This window comes from Cheilinus undulatus, linkage group 21 (genome assembly GCF_018320785.1).
Source record: "Cheilinus undulatus linkage group 21, ASM1832078v1, whole genome shotgun sequence".
NCBI lineage: Eukaryota > Metazoa > Chordata > Actinopteri > Labriformes > Labridae > Cheilinus > Cheilinus undulatus.
The window spans coordinates 20,855,958-20,882,330 of record NC_054885.1 but is presented as its reverse complement, the minus strand read 5'-3'; the positions used below and the strand labels follow the sequence as shown (position 1 = coordinate 20,882,330).

The 26,373-nt window shown below is 37.4% G+C and overlaps 1 protein-coding gene across 1 annotated transcript; it reads right to left on the bottom strand.

Annotated features, from left to right (window-relative positions):
- Positions 1-73: 73 nt before the first annotated feature.
- tmem184a (transmembrane protein 184a) lies at positions 74-25,746 on the bottom strand. Its single transcript, XM_041817225.1, has 9 exons — positions 25,328-25,746; positions 24,878-25,099; positions 19,670-19,835; positions 18,704-18,794; positions 13,123-13,198; positions 6,964-7,055; positions 5,449-5,618; positions 5,174-5,371; positions 74-1,562 (listed from the first exon to the last, which is right to left on the bottom strand). The coding sequence occupies exons 2-9, from the start codon at positions 25,097-25,099 to the stop codon at positions 1,333-1,335; spliced, it is 1,245 nt and encodes a 414-aa protein (XP_041673159.1). The 5' UTR covers positions 25,328-25,746; the 3' UTR covers positions 74-1,332.
- Positions 25,747-26,373: the final 627 nt, after the last annotated feature.

Below are 26,373 nucleotides of genomic sequence, written 5' to 3'. Positions count from 1 at the left end.
TTTTTCCTCATTGGGAAGTGCATACTTACTAAATTCAACAAATACAGGTTACACAACCAATAAACAATTAATTTAGCCACACAGGACAAAATAGTCAGTCAGATAGCTATGTTGTATTTTTCAGTTTGTACCATTCATTTCTACTACCCATGAAAGAAAGCAGTCATTGGCACAAGAGGGTAAAACAACCTAGATCAGTTAACATACAAAAGTGATCTCTTAATATTTATGTATCCCTTTCATCAGGTCATAAAGTTCAAGAAGAAACTAATCTCTTAAATAACACATTTTATCTCTTTGCCCACGAAGAGTTTGCTGTAGTCTGACTACATCTGGACTACAAACATAAAATACATTCAAATTTGTACATTCATTATTCCATCTTACTTTTCACAAATGCAACATAGTCAATGCCAGAATTTACACAAATCAAACTGTACATATTTCATAATCCCTGAAGAGAGGAATTATAACAGTGATGTGAACACTTCTAAATAAAAAAGGTTCTGCCCAAAGTATTTACAAAGATGCAGAAGCTGCAGAATGATGATTGTTTATGCTTGTTGAAAGGCTAGCTAGCTGCTCTTTAGCATACTGGAAAGATTTATGAGAACAATGAAACTCCCACTTTGTAGGAGACAAGTTCATCCAATTTGCCCATGCTACGGTAGATACAAAGGATTGCGAAGTGCTATAGTGTGCAGTTTGAAGTGCCTGCTCCGAAGTGTGTCTGAACGAATCTTTCCATTAGTTAGGAAACCATGCAGGGGAATGCTCAGCAAATGCTTCAAACAAGCAGCTGGAGACACGGTCCATGAAGTCTTATTCCCAGCCAATGCTGGCTTCCCTGCTTGCCCACCTGGAGTCACATATTAATCATCTCTTTGAAAGCAGCGAGAATCAGAGGGAACACACTTCAGACAGCTGGAGAATAAGCTCTGACATAATGACAGAGGCAGAATCAGGATCAGTGATACTGCTGAACAACCAGCAGCCTGATTTATAGGAGGAGCACAGCTCCTGACTCCTCAGATACAGTGAAGGTTACATGATATTTTCTCTTAATTTTACTGCTGAGCTGAGACGGACCAGCTCTCTGGTCATTGAGCTATCTATCCTAAAAAACTCTCATTAGTTTCATTCATCTTCTTGGTGCTTAAATTATTCATTTAACTGGAATAGTAGTAAGTAGTCCATCTTAAATACTGGGATTATGAAAATCAAAACCTCGATTTATTCCAGTTCTGTGGGATATGAGATACAGCTGTTTCCCCAGGGGGTCAGAGATAGGGGTGGCAAAGACTCAAACACCTGAATCTTGCTGGCAAATGCTTAGAACTCATCATCAGAAGTAATCAACATGATTTTGTCAGACTTGTGGGAGCTCTTGTTGCCTGTGGCCACTTTTCCATTGGAGCTGGGCTGGACCACCTCCTGCGTGGACTGCTGGGTGTACTGCTGGTAGGCAGGAGAGAAGTTATGGATAGCATCCTGAACCATGTCTCCTGGGTTTATGGTCTCCTTAAGACCACTGGAGATGCTCTGCATAGGAGGGATGTTTTCTGTGGGAAGGAGAGAGGCAAAATGACACTAGGATATTAATGATTGGACAATAATGTATGTGACTAGTATTCAGTCTGGATCAAAGCTCCTGTGGAAAGGTATTTTATTTTTAAATTCTGGGTATTTAAACAAATTAAAAAAGAGATTGTTAAGAAGAAATTTTTATTTTTACAACTTTATTTTGCTATCTATAGACAGGGATACAGATTACACTGGCTATCGAAATCTAGTCTTTTTGCTAAGCAAATCAAATATGAAGCCAGATTCTGAAACATACAAACCCACAGATATATAAGTGGTCGTCCATTTGTTTACCTATTTATGCTTGAAATAAAAGAGTCCCAACAAATAAAACAAGTGGATTAATCAGAGTATCTGAATAAATTAATGTTAGTAAGAATTTGAAGGACTTCAAGAAATTTAAAGCTCCTCTGAGGAACCTTCAGTCGATATTGATTTTAGCACCCCCTGTGGACAAAGCCATACCCTTGATCTCTTAATCCAGATTGTCCTGAACGTTTGGAAGCAGTTCTTTCTGAACAACATCTTTACTTTTCAAATATATGACATACCATGAATCTTTGTGACATAAAAATGAAACTTGTTGCCTCTTTTGCAGTGATTATGGGCTTAACAATAACTAATAGATATAAGTAATATTGTTGATGATCCCTTTTGCTTTCATAGCTCGTGCAAAAGCATCATTACTGATTCAAGCCTGTGTCATAACATCGTCAAATTCCTAACAGGGAATTGAGGGTCATACCCGGTGCTATTTCAGCACAAAATCATTATAAAACACTAGGAAATGTTTGAATGATATAACCTACCAAAATCCTCTGTTTACTTTTATTTATCCTATTCAATTTCATTTCATTGTAATATTTTGCACCTTTTTTGGCTAACACCTTGATAGCTGATCAAAAGAATTGCCTCCATGAATTCACTACCAACTTGTGTCAATGCTACTGCAAACAGTCCAGTCAGAAACAGAGGGTCATATTATTTGACAGCCAGTTTCAAAGAAACGCTAAATAGGAATGATTTATGTTTTCATCCTGTTTTTTTTTTTTTTTATTCAGGCTGCAGCCTGAATGGACTGAGCAGAGTGCAGTCACAGCTATCGCTCTGCTGATGGTCCCTCAACACCCAGCTGTGAGCCAGGTCGCATTTACCCAGAACTAAAAGGGTCTCCAAGCTAAAAAAAAAAAAAAAAAAAAAAAAAAAAAATCAAGCACACATCCACAGCCTCATGCTTAAGGGTCACTGGCAGTGCTGTCAGGATTGGCTTATGGTGCTGGCAAAGAGAAGGGAAAAGCTGAGGGGCATGGGTGGGTGGGGTTGGTGTTGATGCAGAGCAGTTAGGCACAGTCTGCTGAGTTTCTTGTTACAGCCTGCCTGCTCCACAGGGCTGAGGCAGATGAATGGTAAGCCAGAGGTGCGGCAACCTCTGCAATCACACACATCGACACCTAAGGGTGTGGGTGCAGCAGCAGAGCAAGCGTTAACCACAAACATGCCAAAAAAATATTCAAAGTGGAAAAGGTGGTAGAAAGAAAAAGAAATAGAGCACAGAAATAAAACAATCATGTGTCAAACTGACATTTTTTTTCTTAATCATCAAACAGCAAGATGAATCTTTTATTTTTTTATTTGGGCAGGAAAATTGGTTGAGGAAAAGACAGTCATTTTGTTAAATTTTACTATTGAATTTACATGTAATTTTCATACAAATCCGCCTCACCAGGCTCAAATAGAATTGTTTTTTTCTCATCAACTTCAGCATGTCTGCATGTTAAGCTTAGGGATTTCCCTGCAAGTAAAATTACAAGGCGGCAACCTCCAGGGTTAGCTTTTAACTTTTGTGCCATCTCCAGCTCTCGAAGCTCTGTCATCATGAAAACTGTTATCATCTGACAACCACTGCACTCAATGGATGTCATTTTTAACTGCAATTGGTGCTATTACGCTGAGGAATACTGTGCTGTGTGTGTGAGAAAGATATTGTGAGGCTTGATGGCATAGGAACGGCATTTGTAAGCTATGTTTAATTAATATATCCATATTATCTTTCTCTGAAATGATAAAAGCTCAGCATGTGAACTTGCGATTACCAAGACTGAGCCTCTTCATACATAACTAAGCAGGAAATATAGATCAATATTGATAATTAATGGCTATAAAACAAGATCAAATCTCCCTTAAACCCGTTTAATGAGGCAGAGAGGGGGAGAGAGGCAGCCAGGTAAATGATGTGACGCAACAGCTAAACTAAACAGTCACTGATAGTCATGTTAGATATTTCATATGTCTCCAGTCAGAAGCTGTAGCTGCAGGAAACTTGTCAGTTTCAGTGAAGATTTACATTACACAAAGTGGGATAAACAGAATGTTAATCCTTAAAGACTGTGAACTCAACCCAGAAATTAAATCAAGTATTATTCAAATAGATAAAAGTAGATAATAGATAATTTAATAACAAACAGGAAACAACTAAGTCAGAATAAATTAAAGAATAAAGGTAAAGTCAGATAAAGATTGCGACACTATTTTTTGATGGAAATTAGTTTAGTTAAAATCAGGGCAGATCATGTAGGTCACACGACTTTCATGACCAGTTTTTAAGATTTAATTAATTTTTTAACTAAAAAAGTTGATAAACAGTGTTTTATTATGAACATAAAATTGAAGATCCATTAAAGAAATGGTAAAACAAAAGGTTTTCAATTTTATTAAAAGCTTATCAGGAGGTCAGACCAGAAAAAAGTTGGAAATTAGAATTGGCCAATCAAACTGGCATCGGTGCATCTCTGGTCTAAGTTCTACAAGAGCAAAAAATTGTTTAAAGAGAAAACATTTTCATAGATTCAGCTTCTTAATTTGGCTCTCAAACAGCACTAGACTAATGTTATTAACTTTAAAATGTACACATTTTTCTCCTGGGGGAGCATAGTTCCTGGACCCCCTTGAAAGTTCAGAGTGCACATGATCAGAGTGGAGCCACCTCTACCTAAGTTTGATCCTGGAAAACCCCCAGTTAAGCTTAAAGGGAAAGGGGTTCCTGGGAAAAAGATTGATATGGACGTTCAAGCCTTTTCCCACAGCTTCCATTTGTCTCTTACTTGGATAGTATCTTTGATGTCTAAGAGGTGCTGCTTGCTCCATACTGCACTATGGCTTCAAATACTTTCCATCATTCCCTACATTGCTGGGCTGACAACTGTCCTCTGAGTTATGAGTTAAAGTGTACTCTTAGGAAAGACAAATACTTGTGCTGATTTCTATCCTCACTGACATACTGAACACGAATACATGACCTTTAATTGAAATAAAAACATGTAAATATGGAGATAAACTCCAGCTGGTGTACCAGCTACAATAGGAGGTTAGAATGTGATATCTGACTCTAAAAGTCTGTCTGACTGGGTTAAATGGCTGAAAAAGGCACAGGGCAATGTAATTACTTTTACTGCTAACACCTCCAGCTTGTGTCAGTCCTTATTCTGTGGGGGAGAAGGGCAATTAAGCCGGAGCACGTCAACGTTTTTCAAGGCAAGAGTGAAATGTAATGATCAGCTTTTGTCCGCTCTGTGTGGAAGACTGCTCTCACCTGGCACATCATTTTTTTTCTCCTGATAGACGGTGCAGGTGAAGGCATATCTGAGGGCGATGGCAGCAAAGAACATTTCAATGCAGATGATAAAATTCTGCCAGCCTGCTGCCACGGTGCCAGCGCCGACCTCTTGTCCGTAGATGAAGAGTGCACTGGGTATGACACCGCAGCGCTCCAGGATGGCGAGGACCATTCCTACAAAGAAGGAATATCTTAATACATAATTCACTCTTTTTCTGTACTGGCACAGAAAAAAAGAAGGGTTAACTTACCCTGCCAGAAGGATAAGAAGATGACAGATTTGATTGTGAGGAATTTGAGCACTGGTTCATACGGTCTGAGCAGGTCACTTGTTGCGAAGAAAAAGAGGAAGAGGGCGTAGAGGGCCAGGCTGACTGAGAAGTTGTAGATGATCGTGATGTAAAGGTATCCACCGTTAATGCTGCAGAGAACCAGAGAGAGAAGTCTCAGAATTAAATCTTTTGCTTAGTACCATTGTGGTCAGAGAACAATCCTGTGCATCGCTTAACTCTTTAAAAATACAGTTTGTTTCAGTTTTGAAACCATTCATTGCTTTAGGCTGAAAGACTCACAGCTTGAACCTCAACTTTCCTAATTAAAGTGCTAAAAAACAAATCAAAGCCTGTTGTATTATCATTCAAAGCAGCTAATAAAGCATTTTTGCTCTCAGCCTCTTTACTTTGGGAAGCATCAGACAAAAGGCAGATTTGTCCATATTTTATTGTCAGACTTCCTGTCTACCTTTTTTGCATTCTAGAGAGTGCTGTGGAGGACTCAGCTGAGACTACACTAATTACTCCCATGCAGTATAGAGGGCATGCTTGGCTGAAAGCGTATAAGTAAACAATCTGTGAATCATCACAGCCTTTCTACAGAGCTTAAAGAAAGACATGAAAAAGGATAATTATTCCTGCCTGCTAATTTTGCATTTGAAGTATATGGAGAAATAAACAGGTAGAATTTATTCAAGTCTATCTTTCAGCTCCACATTAAGAGGATGATGATAGGAGGCTGATTGGAAACGTCTGTTTCGACTTCTCATTGAACTCTTTACCTCTTCTGAGTAGTTTAGAAACAAGTGTTGACACAGCTGAATCTTTAGAGAGATGTTAAACTGAGAGGTGGAGAAGAGCACCTGAATAAAAGTCAAGCTGAGTTTATAGGCTACAAATTTTATAGCTTTTGATTACTGCAAAGTGACAGGTTTATTGAATGTATTACCCTCTTTATTCTGTTGAGACCCTTATTGGCTCTTCTGGAACAAAAAAATACACTGAAATTACATTTTTCAGTCTCCAATTTATCCTTGCCTTTGTATCCCTTGACATACAAAGTGAAGTGTCAAATGGCGCACACAATGCTTCTCCCATAATGGTACTGTGCTTCACTGACTGCAACCTACAATAAGAATTAAGGGTTTTCATTTGAGAAAACTCAATATGACCTGGTATAATGTCTTTAGTTCATATTTCTAAAGTCCTAAATTAGTCTTTGCAATACCAACAACAACCAAGAGGCTAAGATTACAGCCTGACGCAACAGGGACTACATGGAGTACAGTACCTGTACACTTTTCAGCAAAGACTGCCTGATAAGAAACCACTTAATGCTACTTTTTACAAATATGCCAGCTGTGGAAAGGTGATATAATTATCTCCATTTGCAAATTGTTTCCATGTGCAAGTAAACTAAAAAAAACATGCATGCAGGCAATGAAATGGGAATGTAAGATACATAAGGAATGAAACAGGAATGAAGTTGCTCACTTAAAATCCCCATCGTGATATTTGCCAAAGGCCTGCAGGATGATGGTGATGACGGCCATGATGGGTTTGACAACGCAGAATTGAAGAGTCGCCTGGAGAGCACATTACAATCAAACTGAGACGCTAAAGAAACAAGGACAACATGAAGGGATGGAAGGATGCAGGATGAAGAAGGAGAGTTAACCTGTGGTATCTTCTCATCTCAACCCTTACGGCTTAGCATCATTTCTTTAACTGCAGTGTTCCAAATGATTATGCAATGATTATGCATGCATGTTCGTTTTTTCCCCTAAATAGTCTCTATAACTGGCAGTCAACTTGTTTTTCCATCCCTCACCATTTATAATGTAATCTGGATCTTATTCAGCAAAATGACCAATGATGACAATAGCATTTTTTGCATAATAACTTAAAATGCAGTGTCATAAATTATTATGCAAACAGAGTTTAAAAACACTCGGTAGTTTCTTAAGGACTGAAAACAGAAATCTGTTGTAATTTTTCTGCATTAGGAGGAAATTTTTCTCGAATCAAAGCTTTTTCAATAAAAACATTTTTACAGAACAAGTTACATGTTACCATAGAATCCTTCCTTTGATATCACTTTAGCAACTCTCTTATCCATTGCACTTGTATGTCCATGTGTAGTTTGTGTCTGTATTTCCTTTGAGGATGCCAGAATTGCATCCCAGAGCTGCTGTTATGAGATAAACTGCCGTCCACCCTCACAGAGGCTCCCTTTAAAGCTGCTCCACAGGTTCTCTATAGGGCTGAAGTCAGGAGATGATGGAGGCCACACCATAATTTTTCTTCCTTTATGCCAAAAGCAGCCGAGGCCTCGGTTGTATTTTTGTGCAGCATGGGATGGTGCATTGTCTTTCGTGAAAATGGTTTTACATCGGAAGGCCCGGTTCTTCTTTTTATACCATGGCAGGAAATGCCACATATTTTGCTGAGGCCATTTTGACACCTTCAGGCACCTTAAAGGGGCCTACCAACTCACTTCCTATGATTCCAACCCAAGATGTCACTCCACCACCTCCTTGCTGATGTTGCACTCATTGGGACATAGTGACAATCCACCAACCATCCAGAACTCCATCCATCCAGACCATCCAGTGTAGAATGGCATTCATCAGTGACTAAAACTTATTGAAAATTAGTCCTCATATATGTCTGAGCCCATTCCAATCATTTCTCCTTGTGGGTATTGGTTAAAGGTGGCTGAAATACAGGTTTATGCACATCATCAAGCCTTTGAGGATCCTGCATCAGCATTTTCCTACTAACAAATAGCTTTTATTGCAGTTCTTTCTAACCTTCAAAGCAACAGTAATAAAAATAATGTTAAAAATAAGCTTACTGACCTTTCAACAGATTTAAAGATTAAAAAAAGGATACCATGACACAACTAATGTTTCAGGCAGCAGCTTAGTTTAGCTCAGTGCATGTAAAGCTTGCATATAATAAGGGTTTCATCCTGTTTGCATAATCCGTAGAACCTTCTTAGCATAAAAAACACAATTTATTTTTTCATTGAAAGGTATATGTTGTGCTGTTTCTTGGCTCAAAGCAGTTACTTCCCTGAGTCTCTGCTGTCTGTCTGGCTACGCTCACAGGGAAAAAAATATGACTTGAAACACTTCATAAAATATATAGTGCATCACAGTTTGTTGTTTAGAATTCCAGCACTGATTAAACAAACAACAAAAAGCACAGTAATTAGTGAGCTTGTTGCTGGCTGGTGGATTTTTGGCACATCTGAACTTGTGGCTTATTTGTCTTATGTGTTTGTTTTAGGCTAAATGGCTGCCAGCTGAACATGGCAGATATGAAAGTTGAGGTCATCTTCTCTTGTAACACCCAGCAAAATGTCAACTAATTTATAACACAAAGTGTCAATCTGCTGTTTCTTAGAAAAAAGGTCAACATATTCTGTGTAACAGTGTCTTTCCTCCAGTACCCCAAAGTTCAGTATATTGATGTCTAAATGTTGTCACAGACAGGAACAGGCTGGGACGACAGGATGCAGGAAGATGTGGACCTGCATGGCATATAAAACTGGAGGACAGGTGTCCTCTGTTGTGTATTGAAGCCTGAACCAACCAATTTGACAGAGGCTGCACCAAACTCCCATCACTGCTACGACACTTGAAAGCAACAGACCAGGAGTGCTTGACTTGATTAGCCAGAGGGAGATGTTTGAAAACGACCGGAGTCAGTGGTGGGCTTGACAAAATGACATCAGTGATAATTTATGTTACTGATTTACTTTGAAGCTTTTAGTGCTGACAGTATTTGCTTCTCACACACTGGTTATAGTGCCAGCTTGTCTCTCTTAATATTCTAAAAGCAAATAATTTTGCATGATACTTCGTGACATGCTTGACACTCAAAACACAATGTGCATTAATAATGCTGCTGTATTAAAGTCAGCTGTAGTATCATCATAAAATTATTTCAGTTATTGAGTGGGATCATGCACACAAAGTCATGGACATGATTATGCAGCTTTATGGCAAGTCTGCATGCTTAGATTCAGCTCAACAACTCTCTTACTGATACATTTAAGCATTATATGAATGAAGGATATTTTGCACATCTGAGATTTTATATCACTTAACTTTGATTACCTACCAGCAAATATTAACCCAAGACTTGGTAAAGCTTTATGGAGAACTACTTGAAACTGCCCACAGCATGTTTATTTTCAAGGAGTTCACTGCAATAATTCATGGTTGAAAATTATTGACATCATAGATTTTCATATTTCTCCTGGGCCCTATTAACAGGTTCATCTCTCTATTTTGTGTATTTCATTACAGCCCCTCGAAGCTCATTTATCCAAATTAATAACAGTTCAACTGAGTTAATCTCTGCATTGGAGGCCAATGCTTTTATTGTCACATTCCTGTTGTCAGTTTTCTCCAAGACTCTGCTGCTTTCTACTTCTTTACTATAATTTCAATAGAGGCACTTTCAGAATACTATTGTGGAAAAAATATTCTACTATTTAAAGATGTATATATTCTAACCAGCATGGCTTTACTGTTTTGGAAGATGGTGCTGAAAAGTCTGGAAGGCTGGCTGGAACAGCCCAAAAACTTTACTTGTTAGGGGACAAATCTGTAATACCTGCTAGTGTTACCAAAGCAGATTCAGCACTTATAACAACAGGATGTATGGTAGCAGCCAGATTAATTCTGCATAACTTCTGAAGCCAGAAATCACAGAGTGGTTGAAGGTCAGGATGACAGAAACACTGGCTTTTGAAAAAAGGATTGCCAGAGTGAATGGTACCCAAAACAAATGCAGTTAGACATGCAACACATTTATGGTCTATATTAGGAACTTAACATCTTGAGAGAGGATAGATGATGTTGTAGGCTGAGACACACATGCCTTGTTAAAATTTTGAATGAATATTGATGCAAACTCCTCCCATTATTAATGAAAAATTAGTGTGCTAGAACAGTGGTTCCCAAACTGGGGTCCAGGCACCCCTGGGGGTCCGCAAGCCACAGCCTGGGGGTCCGAAAAATAATTCAAAATAAATTACTAAAGTAATGCCATGTCATTCAAAATCAAATAAATGCATAAAAGGACCACAGTACCATAAAACCACCATACTAAACCAAGAAAAACTCAGATATGATTGTGAGATATCGCGTAAATCTATCACTCATCCCGCATCAGTCCCTTTGCCCAGGACACATTTGGTATTGGCAGAGAAGAGTTTGCACATTTTTCACAGGTGCAACCTACATACTCAGCTCTGCTGCTCATCCCACAAATGCATGCTCCTTACGAATTTGGCACCATTTAAAAGGAGAAAAAAAAAACAAACAGAACAAAAAAAACAACAACAACAACAAAAAAACAGGTTTTTGAACAGTTCAACATTTATAGCCAATAGGCATTGTTACAGCTAAGAAATAATCTACCAAATACAAATTGTTTTTATTTTTTGTGCTATGTTTAGATGCATATGTATATGGATCTATGTATGTATTGAATTGTCGGCTATGAATATGAATCTAAAGGTATTTGTATACATTTTTGTATGGACACTTGAATGAAGTAGCTGTCTTTTTTTTTTTTTTTAAGTTTTTTTAAAAGGCATTTTTGTGCCTTTATTTGATAAAGGAGGACAGTGGATAGAGTCAGAAACAGGGATTAGAGCGGGGAAGAGACATGCGGTAAAGGGCCTCAGGATGGATTCGAACCCGGGCCATCCTTGTACATGGGGCGTGCCTTAACCACTCGGCCACCTGCGCCCCCATGAAGAAGCTGTCTTTAGGGATTTTTTTGCTGTTGTTGTTTGCTTTTGTTTTCCCCTTTCTGGGTACCATCTTTAGTGCTGTTTGTATCATTCAAGTTGTTTTATACCTTTCAATGCTTCTGGTTTTTTTTTTTTGTTAATGATGCAAAAAATAATAAATACTTAAATAAACAAAAATAAAAGTCAAAATTTAGGCTGGTAGTAAGTCAGTTGTAGAACTAAAAGTGGTCTTTTTCCTGCATGTACATGTGTTTGGTAGGGTCTTAGCTATTACTATTAAAATAAAGAGTTCTAAAAGAGTGTAAAATATAACTAAAAAAAAATCTAACTATCAAGTTAAGTAAATGCTTTTGGAATTTATGGATGTTAAAAAGCAGCATTCATGTTATCATTAACTCTAATTTTATGGTCATCACGGAGTAAAACAGTTTCATTGACGAAAACACCCCATCTTTGTAAAACCTGATCCGTTTAATCAGTCTTCTGCTTTTAAAAAGGGTTGAGAGAGCTCTTTAATTACACATTATTTTAATTCAACAGAGCCTGGTTCATGCCTCCAAAAATAAAGAATCAGCAAGTCACAGCCCTGTGCCCTTGCTCTTTATTCATTGTTAATTCATTTGCATCCCCAGTGGTTTGCATCAGTGGCCCTTGGGCTTCATAGGATTATTCTTTTTTTCCAGTTTCAAAGAAATAAGGCGCTAAAGTGTTCTACCATTAGATAAAGGGCTTCAGACTGAAATGAAAATAAAGAGCACTTCAAGATGCATGTCAGCGTACCTGCTAACCTTATCTCAAAGAACCACCACTACAGGCTGTACTTCCATTTGTTAACCTCTCATCTAATCGCACTGTCATGTGACTTTATTTTTTTACACAAATGAAGAAAAAAGGACCAAGACCTTGTTATCATTTGTCAAAGATGCCCTGTTGCAGATATTCCACTAAAGTCGAGGATGAGGCACTGCTAACAGTTTCTCTAAGTGACAACTTGGTGTGATCAATATAACTGACTGCTTAAGTAATCCAGTTAGAATAATTAATATGTTTAACAGCACTTACTCATTACCTTGAATCCAGTTAGTCTCTCATTTTGTGAGAGTTGACCAGCAGAAGCAGGATTTAATCATTTCTTCAGTGCTCAATGTATTGATTTCTGATACTTCTGCTGAATGAATGTTAATAAGGGTGACCTATTTAAAAATCATGAAACTCAGCTCTGAGTCCTTGCTTAAGGCAAACACTTTCAATGTACCATCCCCAGAAAACTCCAGCACAAATGGGAGTTTTAGCATTTTCCTACGATGTAAAATTCTCCTTTAGAAGTCTTCTGTGCTCATCTTTAATGTCCTCCCACCAGGAGAAACTTTGCCAAAGACTTTTCTCAGAGAAACCACCAGAGAGGAGTCTTTTTTGTTTCCACAACACTTCACGTAGGATTTCTGTGAAGGCGCTTTGAGTGTTTATCATTGGCCACTTAAATAAGAAAAGACTGATATCAACCTGTATTTTGTTTTGAAGAAATAACTCTCAGTTTCAATTTCCATCAACGTTAGATGGAGAGGTGGTGCGGCGTCCCGAGACACAGGGAGGGAGCTCTGTGCTGACAGCTCATATCATCTTTTGGTGTTTATTATCAAACCACTTTCACCTGGCTTCAATTGCTTTTCCTTTTCTTTTTCAATGTGTAGATATTGTTCTCTGAAAACACACAGCCAATTACATTAGCTGTCATTTTTAGACAGTCTGAAGATCTGGACAAAAATAATGTTTTCTTTAAGAGATTTGTGTATTATTTATTTTCAATGTATGCATATGTATTTCATACTCAGAAGAAGCATCTCTAGAGCAGAGATAAGTGAATGATGGAAGCTCACCTGTTTGCAGAACCTTAAAAAGCCGATGGAGTAGCTCATTCCTACAAGGCAGCATGTACCATACAGACAACTTGACCTGTGGAGACAGAAGGGAATGATAAGTCATTACGCCATGTCAACGCTGATATATTCACATTAGCATCAGATTATTGAAGCAAGTCAGTGCATTTAACAGCTGACAGGGGATGAAAATCATGTGTAACATAAACATCCAATCCATCATCCAGACAGCAGACACTAGCTGTGTTAAATTTTCAGATTACATTCACATTAGAGCCCGTACCTTTTAAAAAAATGTCTGTATTATCTCAACCAAGCATTCCCTTTTCTTCCAGCAGTATCCCCTGTAGGGGTGTTTATGCTTTTATGTTATTCACGGTTACATTTAAACTGATTAAACATTAGTCTTACAGAAAACGAGACATATGAAGACAGATCCTTTAGTGCTGGACCAGATCGTGACAAGTGCTTTTATAAATAATTGCTGATATTTCTTGGGGCAGCAGTTTTCAACTGGTGGGTTAGGACCCAAACATGGGTTCCTGAGCTCACAAAATAGCCTGTTTTCTTGATAAAAATGAGAATGACATAAAAATGATTATTCCCTTCAATAAAACAATTCCTTTGGAATTAGCAGTACAGGCCAAACAAATCGCATTTACATATTTTTCCAAATTGTTCAACCCTTTAATCAATCTAATGCTGTGTTGGTTATAAAATAGAAGATTTATTTCTTGTTTTTGTTGAAAAATCCATAAGATAAGGAACTAAAAAAATGCATACTAAATCACAATCCCAGTGTTGAGGGGGAAAAAATCACTATCAGATTATTTTCCCAAATCATTCAGCTGTAGATGTGAATATGTACCAGGAAAAAAAATGTCAGAGTCTATAAAGCGCTTTTTTAGTAGAAAGAAAGGAAACAAAAATGTGCTGAGCAGATTTTTCCTGAATTATTAGGAACATTTCATTGTGAATTTCCTTAAATTTTTGAGGAATGATTCCTGTGAACTTCAAGGATACTAAAAGTAATTTCTCCAAACAGATTAAAGAATTTCACCAAATTTTGGAGAGTTTTCTGAGGATGTTTGGTAATCTTCTCTGGAACTTTTCCTGCAAATCTAAAACAAAATTCCCATGGAACTTGCAACTATTAGGGATTTTCAAAAGTAATAATTAGGATTATTAATAGAACCTTTCAGATTTTTTTTCCAGGAAGTTTCCAGTAATATTTCAGGAGGTAATATTCCAGAGTCTTCAGGAATCTTTGATGATACTATTCTGGAAACTTTGAAGTATTTTTTAAAGTCTCTGAGTTCTTTAACTTTGAGTTCTGTGGTCCAAACAGCACTATCTTCCATGATATAAATCTGATTTATTAAAGAAATATCAGAAACTTGGGTCTAGATTTCTCTTTAAGAAGGTGATGGTGGGTCCTATGGCAAGACTGGTTGAGAATCACTGTCTTAGAGACAACAGCAAATACAAAATCAGTACAATCAAGCAGACTGATAATACAGCAAAATATTCTCAGTTGAAACTTGACTTAATCTGAGAGGTTTCATTGCTTGTATGCTTACAATGAAGCAATAAATAGTAAATTCACTCAGTGGAGCTGAATTTCACTTCAGTGCACTTAAAGTTGTTATTCAATTTTTCACCATCTATTAAGGCAGCATTGTTTATCTGACAAAGCACACAACAAAACTTCTATAGGCTACATGCTGTCAAAACATAAATCTAAACATGTTTTTTTCATTTATAATAGTAAAAATCCATTTTGTAGTATAAACTACTGCTGTTTTCAACATGTCCAATTATAGACAATATGTAAATGGACTTTTCTAGTCTTCGGAATGATAATCAGAGTGCTTTTATGCCGCTTGTCACATTTATCCATTCACAACACACTCACATACTGACAGCAGATGCTGCTATGCAAAGTGTCCATTCTGTCATTATTAACTAATCCCCTGCACATGCCCCTGGTTCAGCAGTGGGAGAAACTGTTGGTTCAGTGTCTCACTCAAGGACACTGACATGTGACTGTAGGGGCTGGGAATGAAACCTCTGACCCTACAGATGAGAGATGACCTGACCACCACTGAGCCACAGCTACACAGAAGGACAAGATATCATTTGAGAAAATGAATACTTGCTAGTTTGTGGTATTTTCCTTTAGGCACACAGGTGAAAACGCTTTGGTCAACCATGACATCAACAACAAACCAAAGTCTTTAAAAAACGATGAACTGAACTGGACAAAAGAGAGGATATGGTTTTCCTCAAAGGCTTTCTGGTGTCTGCACTTTGTGTACCTTGTGTTACTTTTGTCTATTCATTCTTTAAGGCAATCAGGTGTTGTGTTAGCAGTTTGGGATTGGGGAAGACTGATCATAATCAATAAATGTAGAAAGACCCACTCTGCTCAAGCACTGAGGCTGGAGGCAGCAGAGAAGAAGATAAACTCTCATCCTGCAGAAGAGCTCAGTGCAAGTCTGACTGATAGAGCTCTAAAGCTGTTTCAGCCACATGAACCTAAGAGGCTGTCCAGAGCTTTCTAGGTGCATCTAAAGCTCAGAACTAACGGATTGTACACAGACATTACCCCATGTTTGACATTACAAATACTTTTGTCTTTTTCTATTTTGTAAGCAATGTGGACAAGGTAGTGATGCCCTGGACCTCTAATGTTCCTAATAACATGCAAATAAAAGCATAGGTGCTCGGTCACATTCAATTTGGAAAACAAATTTGTATTTGCCTTGAGATTTAAATCACATTTGCTTTTAGCGTCCTTTACCAAAGAACATAGGTACATCTGTGAAATGGCTTTAAAACAGTCAACATTTATTATTTTGAGTCATTTCTGCCGGGGCCGGTTTTCTGATATTCTAACCTGTTTTTCTGATCATGGTAAAGGCAATAAAATATGAGATATGTGCCACCATGCTGCTGATAAAATCCTACTCCACCTCAGAGTTAGCTGTTACCTTCACAGTTATTATGCTTTATGTGAAAGTCTCTCAGGGGATAAGAACATTTAGAATGACTGTGAGATTTCTGGTTAAATAAATTATAAGACGTCTGCTACGTAAGAGTAGGGCATAGCAGACATGTTTTCTAATACTGAAAATAGAATTTATTTCCTCTTCCTTTCCATATATCTCCAATGGCTTGAGGTTAAGCAATACTATCATTTGTTAGGGCTAAACATGAGTGTCTCCACTGTCTTAAGAACATGAAAGCTTTTGCAGCGGTGGCTTTCCTGTCATAAAAAAAAAAAACTGCCTATCAGAGGCTGGTCAAAAGCTCAGAGATAAAGAATAACTGTCTCAGGTTGGCAACAGAGTTGTTTTATTGCTGCTCTTACTGCTTTCTCCATATCATTGTCATCTATCTAAATGCTTACTCATGGACAGCAAATGGACCTTGAACCTTTCAGGACTATAAATACAGAGACAAAACCATACAACAGTTTACTGCTGCTGACCTGAGGAGAAGGTGAAGAAATTAAACATTTATAACGTATTTCATTTATGATAAAGCCATACCAGTAGAAGAAAAAATGCATCAGTATTATGCAATAGTGTGAAGAGCTGATTATCATTTCAAAAAAATGTTTTTAAGATACAATGATCTGTGAAGATACTTGCATGAACGTGTAGTAAATAACAAATTTAGGTAAATGTGTAGATTATTGTGATTGCATTATCTGATTAAGCTCAACTGGATCATCTATCAGTACTGCTGCTATTCGGTGCCTGTCACCCCCCACTCTCTCCTCTCATATCATATCTCTCTATAGCTGATCTCTCAAATAAAAGAAACCAAATCCCAAAAATAAATCTTAAAAAATGCAGTTTTACTGCAAGATGATATCAGAGTACCAGCTGAATTGTTGCAGTCTATAGCACAGATAATTGGAAATCAGATTTATGTGGCCAATATTTGGCAGGCAGGATATTAGAGGGTATAAGAGATATGGCCTTAGTTTGACACCACAAAATGGTTAAAAGAAGACAAGCAAATTAGAGCTAAACCAGTGTTTTTTTTCCATATCTGTTGATGGAGTTGGCTAATAGTGAGATATGTTGCCTCCAGGGTTGACCACAGAATTTGCTGGATCAGTAGCATTGGTGCTAGCATCCTGGCTAATAGTTACCTCATTTTGGGCCTGAAAAGTGTGCTAGACTGTTGCTTGGTTCTGATGTTGGACTTAGTTATTTATGCTACATTTTAACACCTTTTCAAAATGTTTTCTGCCCATTTTTCTACTTCTTTACAACAATTTTAACCCTTTTTTGATGTCTGTCGCTCTTTTTTGCCACTTTCATCCCTAGAGGCCCCATATCTGGGACTAGCGCTCCTCTGAGAAAAACCTTTAAAAGGCAGTCTCAAAGTCTTTATTTACTCAGTCCCAGTAACTTCTACAGGGATTTTACATGTCTGCTGAAATCTGTAAAGAGTTATCTTTACATTGATGCCAAGCTTATTCATATATACTTTGTATTTGCAGAGAAATACTCAGTTGTATTTGGGAATGTCATTTTCAAGCTTGAACACTGAAAAAGTGCCTCGGGATGAAAGGGTTAACCCATGTTTGCCACATTTCACCCATTTTTGCCTCTTTATGCCCATTTTTGACACCTCTTTTTAGGCACTTCTATCCCATTATTGCTACTTTTCAACAATTTATGTGACTGTTTTGCCATTTTTGCCACTTTCTGCCAATTTTTGCTGCTTGTCATCCATTTTTGCATATTGTTTTTGCCTCTTTTCACAATTTTGCAATTATTTTTTAATTAATAAAAAATAATCAAAGAATTATTATTTTTTTAATTAAAGCAAAGATAATTCTGTTTTAAGAAAAGTGGCTTACATTTTTAAAAAGGCTATACTGTACTGCAGCATAAATAAATACAATTATTTTTTGTCACTTTGATAAGAGGAGTTATTATTCGGGTTACAAATGAAATATGGTTATCACAGTTTAACTTTTCAGTGGACCATGATTTTGCTGGCCTCCATGGGCCCCAGAAAGCTCTCCCTTTTATGGCCCCTTACGGGCGGCCTTGATTGTCTCCTTCTCATCTCTGTAGTTGTACTAATCAGGCCTCTGACCAATGAGGCACAAAACCTTTTTTTGTACAGTCCAATGCATTTTAATATCCCTCTTCGTGATAGATTATTTCACAAAATTATTTTTCGTTTTCATGTCCAGTAGTCTTGTCATGTCAATATAACCATAAAGCAGAAGTGTGCAATTTTTTAAAATGTATCCCTCATTTAATCTGCTTAAACATGCTTGATATGTTACAGTTTTATCATTTTATAATCATAAATGCATAGTATTTAAAGTTACCATTTGTCTTTATTAAACCTTTATATGCCGTAATATTTAGCAGAAAGTTTCTTGTTATGATGTGACAACATGTCTTATAATAAAAGTATATCTTCCAGTGTTTAACATTACACTGATCTGCTTTTCTCTTTGTGATGTTGCAGCATTGTTCTCCTGTACTCTGAAAATGCACATATAGGCCACAGCTGAATATGTGATTAAAATGAAAGCACTTACTGTATAGGCTTCCCTCGAATCTCTGACATGATTGCACTCTCTCCTCCCAGATACTCAAAGGACAGGCTCAGGAAATTGTAAATGACAAATGCTGTAAGCAGAAGAGAAGAGTCACATCTTTAAACCCTGTACCTTACATGTCTCATGAAGTGATAATGACTGTGGAAACACTTCTCAACAAGTAGATCTTCATTTAAAAAGGTCAAATAATTTTAAGGTTTAAACTATAACATGATGAAAAAAAATAATTAGGCCTACATTTTGGAACAATAACTGTTTCAGTCTTTACAATAAGAGGCTTCCAAGGGGTTCTGTGTCTTGGAAATCCCTGCCTAATCCTTTGTTGCTATTTAAGGAGGGATTAAATGAAGCTAATGCAGATGGTGTCCAGTCAAGAGAAGGTTCATTATGTTTTAACCGTAGCTGCTTGTGGTATTCTGTTCTCCCTGCTTTCTGATGCGCTCCACTATCAATCAGCCACAAAATTGGCCTGCAAACTGGGAACTAATCTCTTGAATAATGTATTTCCTACTTTTCCCGTTCTCAAATTGCTTGTAATCCATTTTACATATGATTCACCTTTGCCATTAGTGGAGTACTTTGGTATATATATAGAAAAAAAACTTTAACACATAATTAGAGTTGTAATGTAAAAAAGGCAATGAAATTATCTGCAGAGCAGGATTAATATGATTTTTGAATATTGAAAAAAACAAGTCACCCCAAAATGTATATCTTTTTTGTTGAAGAGAAAAAAAAAAAACAGAACAAAAGAGAAAGGGATACTCCTTGAAATGTAACACCTCTAATAATAAGGTCTACCTACATGACAACAATGACTGGTGTGTCAAAACTAGTTTGGTCAGTTCCTCATCTTTTCTTTCCTGGCAGCCAACAAAAATATGATTGTAGGGAAACAACCCTTATTATGCAGATAACGCTAAGGTCTGGGTGTCTAATCCTTACCTTCGTAGCAGTCTCGAATTGAGTCAAAGTAGACGTAGTACTGGTCATTGCTGATGAAGAGCAGGCTAAGCCAGGAATCAAAGGCATAAACTGGCACAATGAACAAAATGCGGATGATGTAGCGCTGCTCATTGGGGACGGTGTAGGATCGCAGGTGTGTGTAGATCTACAACAAAAACACAAAAAACAAATATGAGACAACATGAATGTTCACTTCTCTAGATAAGAGGTGCTTCAGAGTAGGAGAAAACTTGTTTGAATTAATTAAGTAAGAAACTTGTTTCTGCTAAATATATATTTGAGACTTGTATAGAAAATGTCACAGTGCAGCATAAAATCCTGTAAAAAACAGTGCAAAAATCTTGTTAGAGTTAGATTTTATCCCACAGGCACTGCAATGAGATGTATCCTGCATTTAAGTATGCAATGAAAACATGGTATACATTCTTAAAAAGGCCATGTTAGTTTTGGGTCTTCAAGGTGAGATCTGCAAACTATTTTTCTATTTTCTCATCAGTCATTCAATGCACATGCTGATAAAAAAACAAGACAATTTAAAGCAGAACCAGAGAAGTAAGAAATTTTGTTTCTTATCCAACCATTAATCTTGTCAGCTGTTAACATCGAAGTTTGTGACTCTGTAGTAATGTTTCAAAAAATGATAATTACATTTCACTAACACTGGTTGTAGCTGTAACTTGAATTCGGAGAGTGAGATTTTAGGGTTCTGCTTTGTTTCATGAACCAGCAGGTGCATTGACCTGCAGTTGGATTCTCCAAAAGTAGTGACACTGAAGTGATAGGAGTGTGATCAACAAAATATGGCAAGTACTTGGGAGCTGCCAGGAAATGATGAAATTACTCTCAGTCTGGATGGTAAAATTTATAGCTACATAACTTTTATTTCATACAGACTGTTTTGAGTAAAAATATGCAGCCCTGAAATCAAGCAGCAAGATGACTTGAATTAACAAAGATCACTTAACTTCTAATTTTAAAACCATCCAAAATTCCTTTAACATAAACTAGCCCTAACTTCAGATAGAGTAGCAGATAGTAAGAGCAGTGGGTTTTGTCCTAATTAAAGACTTTAACCTCTAGTATACATCAGAAACACTTTTTCAACCCTCCCATGTGTGGCTTCAGAAAATGCAGGAGAGCTAACAGCATATCTGTGCCCAGAAGTATGATCTGATGGTCATTTTCCTGTCATCTTTAGTTTATAAGAAGAACGTTTAGAATAATTTAAATGTTGAGTCCCAGCATTCTAATAAATTGTAGTAAAACACTCCTAAAATGATGATCAGTGTGTCAATAGGAGACAGGGTTTCATCATTATAAATGGACAGATGAGTAGTCCCTCTTGGGACTCTGGCAGGTGAGCGCAGGTTGACATAATGTTATTACACGGATCCGATGCAGTAATAAGGATGCATCTCTGATCTGACAAAGAATATTGATGGAAATTGTCAATAAATAATGTTAGTTCATGTGTGATTAAATAGGGATGCGTGATATTAGCATGACAACAACATCAGCAAGTATTAGCTTGAGAAGTCAATTGTCAGTATCAGCAGATCTGAACATTTCTGCCAATATTTAAATCTGATGTTTGGGTTTGAAATATCAGCCTGTATTGGCTGTAAATTTCAGCTGTCTATACCAATGACTTTGTGGAGTTTAAGGCAAGACCAAGAGACCTGCATAAGCTGAAGTCTTTTTCTTTGTTCATCCCCATTCCTTAAATTTTAAAGTGGACTTAAAAGACTTGAGTTAAGGACTTTAGTTTGTTTCTTTGGTCATGCATAAACTTTAAAGTCTGCTTTAAGGAGTTTAGGTTTGAATTACATTCATATATCTGTATCAATACTGGTATCATCAGTTTGGAAATAAAGGTATAGCAGATACTGACAAAAATCAAATAGCATTCATGCCTAAATGTATCCTTAAATGGATAAATTATTTAAAAACTAATACTCAAATGATAATTTTAACAAACAAGTAAGCAGATTGTTTCTCCAGTATTAACCGGCAACAGGCCTGCAGAAAGTCTCTTTGCACTGAAGCTTTGCAAACATCCTCTCATGTTGAGTTTTTTTTCTTTGTTTTCGGGGATGTAACAGACATGCCAGAAATTTTCTGATGACTCTATCAAAAATGGACCAAAACATTTTCTAGTTTGGCTGAGCTACTCAAGAGCCATTAGTCTACCAAAACTATGGGGACAAGTTACAGATAACATTTAACATAAACTTTAGCTAGGGATGCACAATATTAGACTTTTGCTGATATCAAATATGCTGATATCAACAAAATATTTTTAGAAGATACTGATATCAATATTTAAATGACATTCAGGACAGAAATGTTTGTCCTTAAAACCCACAATCTGAAGTTTTTTGGATGAAGATATTGACAAATTTCAGTCCTTCAAACACACTTTAAAGTGTCAGAAATTAAGATGAACAAAGAGAAAGACTTCAGTTGACGTAGGCCTGTTGGTACAGCCTAAAACTCCACTTACTTTCTTGGTCGTGTTTGAAAGCTGATATATTACAGCCAAAATATCAGATGTAAATATGGTCAAAAATGTTCATAACTACTAATAATGAATGAGCCAACTGGCAGAAAACTAACCACTTAGATATGATTGATTGATAATTTGACCATACATGTTATTATGAGGATTGGCTGCAGTTTCTCACATGTGATGAAGTATATTCTAATGTGTTATTGTAAACTGAACATCTCTGGGGTGCTGACTTGATGGCTTGAACTCATTTTGAGGCCCAAATTGTTTTCTAACAACTATTTTTTTTCTTTTCAAAACATGCTGGGATCAGTGTGTAATGGTATGCATCGAGGATGCCAGTATCAGATAAGCCAATAGTTACAAACTCATTTTAGCCATGCACACCTTTAAAAAAAACACACACACACACACACACACACACACAAAAAACACCACGTGTTTCATGTGCAAAGAGACGCTGAGTCACATGGAGCTGAGAGAAGAGCAGCAAAGAAGACAGTCTTGTCAGTCTGATGCCATTCATGTTGTATCATGTTAAGGGCTAATTGTGCATCCCTTGAATGTGTGACACCATATAACTTATGGAACAGATATACATTTTGCCAACATTTAGGCCAAATATTTGATTTGTTTTGCTGATATGCAAGGCCGATGCATCTGCTATGAACATCAACAGAACAGTGCAATATTGCGCATCCTTAATATACATCCTAAACTCAAGCCTTAATTGCAGCACAAACTAATTTCAGCAGGGAAACAACTCAACAACCCATTTCTTGTCAAACAATGACACATAACACACCATCTTTTCCCTGAGTGAGTTGATTAAGTGAATGTTTATGTTGCACTTTGTTACGTTGATGTATCTGAATTCCTGACATTAAAATCATCTGTTAAATCACAAGTTGCTGCAGCACTAAAAAGAGTCCCTCTGTGGTTCAGTAGTTCATTATTTTTTTCTGAACTTATCTTAAGGAGTCTGAACATTTATATAAAGCCTTCATTTGTCGAGGAGGCAAAACAACATGTTGCACATTAAAGCTTGATTACTGTGAAGTTGGAGGTGTGATGCATTTGTCCACCTCTACATGCAGAGTGAAGTAGACTGTGAAGTAAAAACACCATTTGCTTGAAACATCAGGATAAGATAAGTATTTCAAGGCATGAAAATCTCTGCTGTGTGTGCAGTATAATGCCCCCCCCCCCTTGAAAAGCATGACTTTTGTGTCATTTCTGCTGTAATAGAATAGGAAGCCACAGTACTGAAAAAATATAACTAAAGACAGATTTGTGCACATTTTATAAAGGTAGAAGCATATGTAGACCACGATGCAGCAACATGGCACAAGATAAGTGTAGTACACAGCTCTTAATCCCAAGTGCTAAGTTGCAAAGGGACCAATATACCTACCAAGACAGAACGATCCACACTCCAGCAATTACCAGTCTGAAAAGCATTGGCCACTTTACGGCACAGGGGAACTAAGGTCATTGTCTCTTGTGTTTAGTATTCAGAATGCGAGTTTAAGACTCTATACCAATCCTCTGGAGCCCAGTCAGATGAAACACCACCAGCATTGCAACACTAGTCCTGCAGACCATTTTATCCTCCCTCTGTGACAGATGCTTGCCTGTTGCAAACCAGCTCCGTTCTCCCTGCGGTACACTTGCTATTTATTTGTTCAATTAGAAAGTCTTGCCGGCAAGTGTTTGGCCAAACAAGTGCTATATTAAAAAGATAGAAACCAATTTGCTGTATATTGAGTCACAAATCCCTAAACAACGATTGGGTTTGGATCTCAGGATGCAACATGTGGATGCTGTGTGAGGATATTAAAAAGCTTAGAAAGCTTCCCAAATCACACCAACTCTTTTGTGGTTATAGCCATCTGTGTGCAAAAAAAAAAACCATGATCTTGGTGAGGATGCTGGATGGATGAGCATTCAATCGACTAAATCTGGGGACTATTAAAACCGCAGCAAACAAAAAAACAACACGCTCATCCTTTATAATGCTGCAAATGTTATCTCAATATCAATTGATTTCCCTGCTGATAATACACTGCACCCTGCTGCATTCTCTGCGAATGATAAAACCATAATGATAAGCTATCATCTGTGCACAGTGGGTAACTCACCCACACAAGAGGAAACACTCATTTACTGTGGCTATGAAATGGTTTCTGGGTAAAGGTGGGCTGTGCTGAACTGCTGATTCTTCCTGACCATCTTTTTGCTCCCACACAGAGCGAGCTCATGGTGAATTCATTGTCCTTTAATCAGCTAAAGGATTTCCATCCATTTTAATCTGATAGTCACTATCAACACTGAGGGAGCCAAAGCATACCCACAATGCAGTGGGGCAATGCAAGCACAGAGAGTGAGAATAATACCTGCCTGGAAAGAATGAACTACTTTATGACTAGATAAGACAAAGCATGAGTGTGAGCAGGGACTGAATTCACAACAGTGCGCTGTAAGGTAATAATCCTTTATGGATACAGAAGCCTGTAACTGTCCTCTGGCAAGGGAGGTACTCTGTCACCAACCATCTCTGATTACACTTCTACATCAGTGAGTATACACTGCTTTAAAACTGAATTACTCAGAGCGGCTGCTGTGATTCTAAGGAATTGTTATTTAAAAATACTCTTGTGGTTCTTTTGTAAACTCACCTGGTGGCACGTTATGAGCAGGGCAGACCAGACAAATATCCCTGAGAGGGCCTGAGCAGTCACTGTGTTCAAAAACATCTGATCCTCTATGATTGACCCATTGACTGTTCTGATGATGGTCATATTGGAGATGTCTGACTTTTCTGGAAGGATGGGTGCATCCAGGTGAACAAAAGAAGTATTATCTGCTGGTGGATCCACATTTACAAAGGTTGCGTTCATCTGAAGAGAGAAAAACACATAAAGTCAGTGTAGAGCAGGGGCATATAACAATAACAGCCCTAGATTTTATTAAACTCATCTAGTACATAATGTTAGACGGACAAATTCAACATTTGAATAAACAAACTCATCACAAAACAAATCCTGTTCCTGTAAGTGGCAAACTGTCCGACTGTGTTCCACAGATCAGTATCTTGATGAGCACCTGCTTCGCCGTCAACAGCTCACCTTGTCCCTTGAAAGGGAGACGAAGCTTTATTCCGTTTGACTCGTAACTTCTGCCCACTGCCCACAAATGTCACAAGCCAGCGTTATAAAACAAAAAAAAGACGAGAATAAATGGCCTTTTTAGAAATCTTATCCGAGCTCAATAACTGCCATTTACAAAGGACCCGTCGTCTCTGTCACAGACGGGTTCAGCAAACTGGACTTCCTTGTTCGAGACAGGTATCAGACCGAGGTCGAAGTCCACGCAGCCGGCGACAAAAACGTTAAAAATATCAAACAAAACCTGTAGCCTAAAAAACAGGAAACATTAGAAAGCAAAGGCGTTTACTCTGTGAAACCAGGTAAAAGCAAACTCCCAGAGTAAACAAAGGGGGATTTGAGTGTATCCTTATGAGGCGAGTCAGAGGAGCGGAAGAGATAAACAGGTTGGGTACAGGTGAACTGATCACGTGCCAACTGCTCTACATATGTCGTCATCACGCTTCCTTTATCTTCGACGGATTAAGGTTAAAGCCGAAAGAACATTAAAATACTGCATCTCAGAATACAAAGTTACATGTATGGGTAACATTTTATTCTGGCATTTAAATACATTTTGAGTTAGTACAATTTAGTGTAATAAACAAAAAACAAAAACAAAACAAAACAAAAAAAAACAACCAAAAACAAACAAAAAAAAAAAAACAAAAAACAAAAAAAAAAAACCTGAAATGATAAAAAAAAAAATCAACAAAAACTTAGGCTATAATCAACGTTTTAACGAAAATAACCATGAATGAGTAACTCCAACTATAAACTTGACAGTATACATATCTAAAATATTCTTTTTAGCAGTTCTGAGGGCGGAACAAAATAGTAATAATAAAATATGATATTCTTTGATCCTTTACCATGGGATGATTAAAAGTAAACTGCATTTTTTATACTGCACCGTGCTTACTGTTTTCCTGTAAGTCTCCTGTCAGTATTTGCATGAACATTTTTCACTGTCTTGCATACATATTTGAAATAAATTTCACTTTCAATATCAACTCAGAATGCTTATA